Source organism: Primulina eburnea, chromosome 17 (assembly GCF_022965805.1).
Source record: "Primulina eburnea isolate SZY01 chromosome 17, ASM2296580v1, whole genome shotgun sequence".
Lineage (NCBI taxonomy): Eukaryota > Viridiplantae > Streptophyta > Magnoliopsida > Lamiales > Gesneriaceae > Primulina > Primulina eburnea.
The window spans coordinates 9,179,338-9,183,321 of record NC_133117.1 but is presented as its reverse complement, the minus strand read 5'-3'; the positions used below and the strand labels follow the sequence as shown (position 1 = coordinate 9,183,321).

The 3,984-nt window shown below is 31.1% G+C and overlaps 1 protein-coding gene across 1 annotated transcript; it reads right to left on the bottom strand.

Annotated features, from left to right (window-relative positions):
* Positions 1-1,175: 1,175 nt before the first annotated feature.
* On the bottom strand, positions 1,176-3,503 carry LOC140818842 (plant intracellular Ras-group-related LRR protein 6-like). The gene is made up of 3 exons (XM_073178903.1): positions 3,116-3,503; positions 2,401-2,570; positions 1,176-2,067 (listed from the first exon to the last, which is right to left on the bottom strand). Exons 1-3 carry the CDS (start codon positions 3,338-3,340, stop codon positions 1,395-1,397), a joined length of 1,068 nt encoding a protein of 355 aa, XP_073035004.1. The 5' UTR covers positions 3,341-3,503; the 3' UTR covers positions 1,176-1,394.
* Between the last annotated feature and the right edge of the window lie 481 nt (positions 3,504-3,984).

Here is a 3,984-nt window from a genome sequence, read left to right as displayed (position 1 = left end):
CTTCATTGAATTTATTAACATATAAACATTAAAACCTAAGGTATAACTGTAAATTAACAAAAATTGTATTTGATTCAACCCAAATATTTGGATGGATTTTTAAAACTTCTAACTCATATACAAACTATTTATTTATCTCTCGTTGCTTCACATCATCTCTCTTTTTATCTTCTCTCTTCTCATCTATCTCTATCACTCTCTCAAATTTTCGAAGTATATATCTAAATATATTTTCATCTTTCCTTTTCAAAATTTTCATTTTTGGTTGATTGTTCATTTAATAATTTTTATTTCAATATCATAGGAAATTTTGAATTCTAGAATTGATTTTGTGATTTTTAATTTATGATTTATACAAATTAATGTAATATTCAATAATAATAAAAGATGATCTAAAAAAATGTTACTTAATTTTTAATAATTGAATAGTCTTGCAACAACCATGATTTTTTAAATTCATTTTAGCATTTCCAATTAATATGTAACATATGATATTTTTGTACAAAATTATATCCACACAATATTAAATAATATTCTTTTCAGAAGTATATTATCAATTTAAAACAATGTTACATATTAATCAATTGATGTATTTAAAACATTTACAAACATGCATACATATATACACATGTAAGGATTAAATGATTTAACTTTTAAATAAGTAAATTTATTTATTAATATAAATATTGAAAACTATTTCAAACTGAATATATTATATGTATCAATTAATTATTGATTCAGAAATTAATAAAAAAATGTTATAATTAAGTACAAAATTTATAAAGTTATATAAAAAATTTCACAAAAGTCTATATAAATCTTGCAAAAAATTCTGCAATAATCCACATAAATCTGCTTATAAATCTGTGAGATTCTGTAAAAGTCGATAAAAATTTATGAAATCATAAAAATCTGTTATTTGAAAAAAATCATTAAAAGTCATCAAAACTCTGAATTGAATACACTTATACATCACACTATGTGTGGTTCCTACATGAAACACATAAAAATTTATACATATATTCGACTATATATGCTATATAATAAACATTAGCTTGATATAGGTGTGACATAGCTTAATTATATCATCATAACAACGGTGTCTGTATATCATATTAATAATGATAAAGTCAAGCGAATTGCTCACTTAGATAAAATTAACGAATACTCCAAGATTGGTTAATTTATGATATAAACAATAAAAATATCCAACAAATCTCGTTTCGTAAATTCCGTGCGCACAAATATTTGGTTCTTACATGCATTTGGAATTCGTTCTTAGTACTCACACTGTACACGAGCAACTTATTTTACATAAATAACACGGAAAACAATCATCTTCCAAACCTTCGAAAGTTGCAAATTCATGACTTACACATGCAAACCTAAGAAATTCATCTCGAAAAATACGACTTAGGCGAGAAGAGTCGTCTAGGAGAAAACATCCCCATGTATCTAGGCGAAGCGAGTCCATCAATGGACCTATAATTAGGCATAATATACCCTTCTCTGTCCACATCCCTTACGTTCACACCGTTGAAAGTAGTACACTTGCCCAACCTTCCGAACCACCCTTTCTTCTTCGGAGAAGTTTTGCTCGACCCGTTGATCTTATCGCATAAATACTGCTTCACAACGTGTAACCCTTGCTCAAAAACCTCTAGTGGGGGCGACACCAATGGATTACCTTCGACACTTAGTTTTTGGAGCTTCTTTAGACAACCTATGGACTCGGGTAAGGCCGTTATCTTGTTGTAGCTAACGTCTAATTCGACTAAAGACAGTAGAAGGCCTATGGAGTATGGAATAACTGACAAGTATTGAAAGTTTTGGCTAACGTTGAGGACTTGTAGATTAATCAGGTTTTCGAGGTCTTGTGGGAGCGAACGAAGACAGTTGAGACGTGCGTCGAGGACTCGAAGATTGGTTAAATGGGATGTGGAGTGAGGGAGGAATATAAGCTTGTTGGAGTTGACAGATAGTCTTTGAAGGTTGAGTAGCTCGAATCCTATGGTGTCGGGCAGTTGGCTCAACTTGTTGAAGTTTGCATTCAACTCTTCAAGGGATCTGAAAATTTTATATCAAATTATGTAAGTTAATACTCATGATATATATATTACAATATGGAAACTTGTTTTTTTGTCATGTTTGCTTTTTTGATATTTTGGTCTTCTATAGTTTTTATTTTTGACGATTTTATCATTTTTTCGACCTGACGCTGATGTTTGTAGTGTTACATATCAATCTTGACGAAAAGAAACTAACATCGACAAAAATCGAAAGATGCGAAACTAAAATTGAAATTTGTCAACATAAATGATCAAAATCGCGAAGAGATAAAATTATATGACCAAAAATATGGTTTTCTTTGAATTACAAGTAGGATATCACATGACAAACCTGCAATTCTCTATAGTTCTGGGAAGTGATTGAAGAAGATTGCCCGATACATTCAAATTCTTTAGCTTTGACAAACATCCGATCGAATTTGGAAGGAATTTGATCTGATTCGAGTGCACGTCTAATACGACGAGATTCAGCAGTCTTGCTATCAAAGATTCTGGAATACTCTGTCAAAATGGAAAAAATTATAAAATTAATTAAACTAAATCCCCAAGTTGAATCTAAATATGTATAAATATCTCAACTATTTGTTAAAAGCTGAACATTTCAAATATTATCACCAATATTTGACTTATGATATATTATAGATTGGCATGTCATTTGACATATCAAAATATATATGAATTTATATGTGAAATCCCGATATATACATCGAACAAAAACAAAACAAAATTACAACTGTTTAAATATTACATAAATATTTACTCCATACAAACGAATATTGCAAATATATGTAACTCTAACATGTAATCTTCAATCAAATATGATTCACGTGAAGATATCCTATGTAATTTGATGAGATATTAGTGCAAGAATTCGATGACCACGGAAAGACATATCTGGACGACCTAATTCCCTTTATTTTCCATCATTTTTCGGAAACAAAAATGAAATTAAAATATAAAAAAAAAATATTTCAACAAAGTTTTCACACTAGACAAAGAAAACCCAAGAAAAAAATTTAAAAAAAAAACATAAAAAAGAAAAGAACCTGGAGATTGTTATTGGAGATGTCTAATTTGCAGATGGCAGCCAAATTAATGGTGGGATTAATCGGAATAGAGTCCAAATTCATCCCTCTCAAGTCCACTATTTCAAGCTGATTCATGGCTTCATCTTCTTCCTCCTCCACCTTTATCTGATTCTTTCCGTTCATCTTTCTGCCATCCCTCGTCTCAAACCTCATCTGCTGTTGCTGCTGCTCTTCACACATCATGTCTACACAGTTTTCACACACAAACACACACTCCAATCTGTATGCATATATCTGTACGTAGAGCTATATATATAGAGAGAGAGGGAGAGAGGAAGGGATAAGATACGTGCATGAAGAAGAAAGTGGAGAGGACGTGTGTACGGAAGAAAAGGGAGGCGAGTGGGGACGACGAATGGGAAAGTACAAGTTTCCGTGTACTGCTTCGTATTAACGTTACCAAAGGTCAACCCCTTCGGTTTTCTCTGCTGGCCGCCAGCTTGCACGAGAAAACCGCTCGTCTTCCCATTTATTATTCAAAAATTATAATAATAATATCAATATTGTTTTTTATTTTGGTTCGATCCAGCTAATATAGTGAATTAAGTATTCACTTCACGCAAAAGGATTCGTTTGCGTAAAACGGTTTAAATAAGATAAGATTTTGGTAACGATGAGTCAAAAATTTGATCTTAATTTTAGAGTGAGTGTGATGTAAGACCGTCTCACGGATCCTAATATGCGATACGGGTCAATCCTACTCATATTCAAAATAAAAAGTAATACTCTTAGCATAAAAAAATAATATTTTTTCATTGATTACCCAAATAAGAGATTCGTCTCATACAAGTTTTTGTCTAATTTTAAGTCCCCATGTTCGAAGTTGA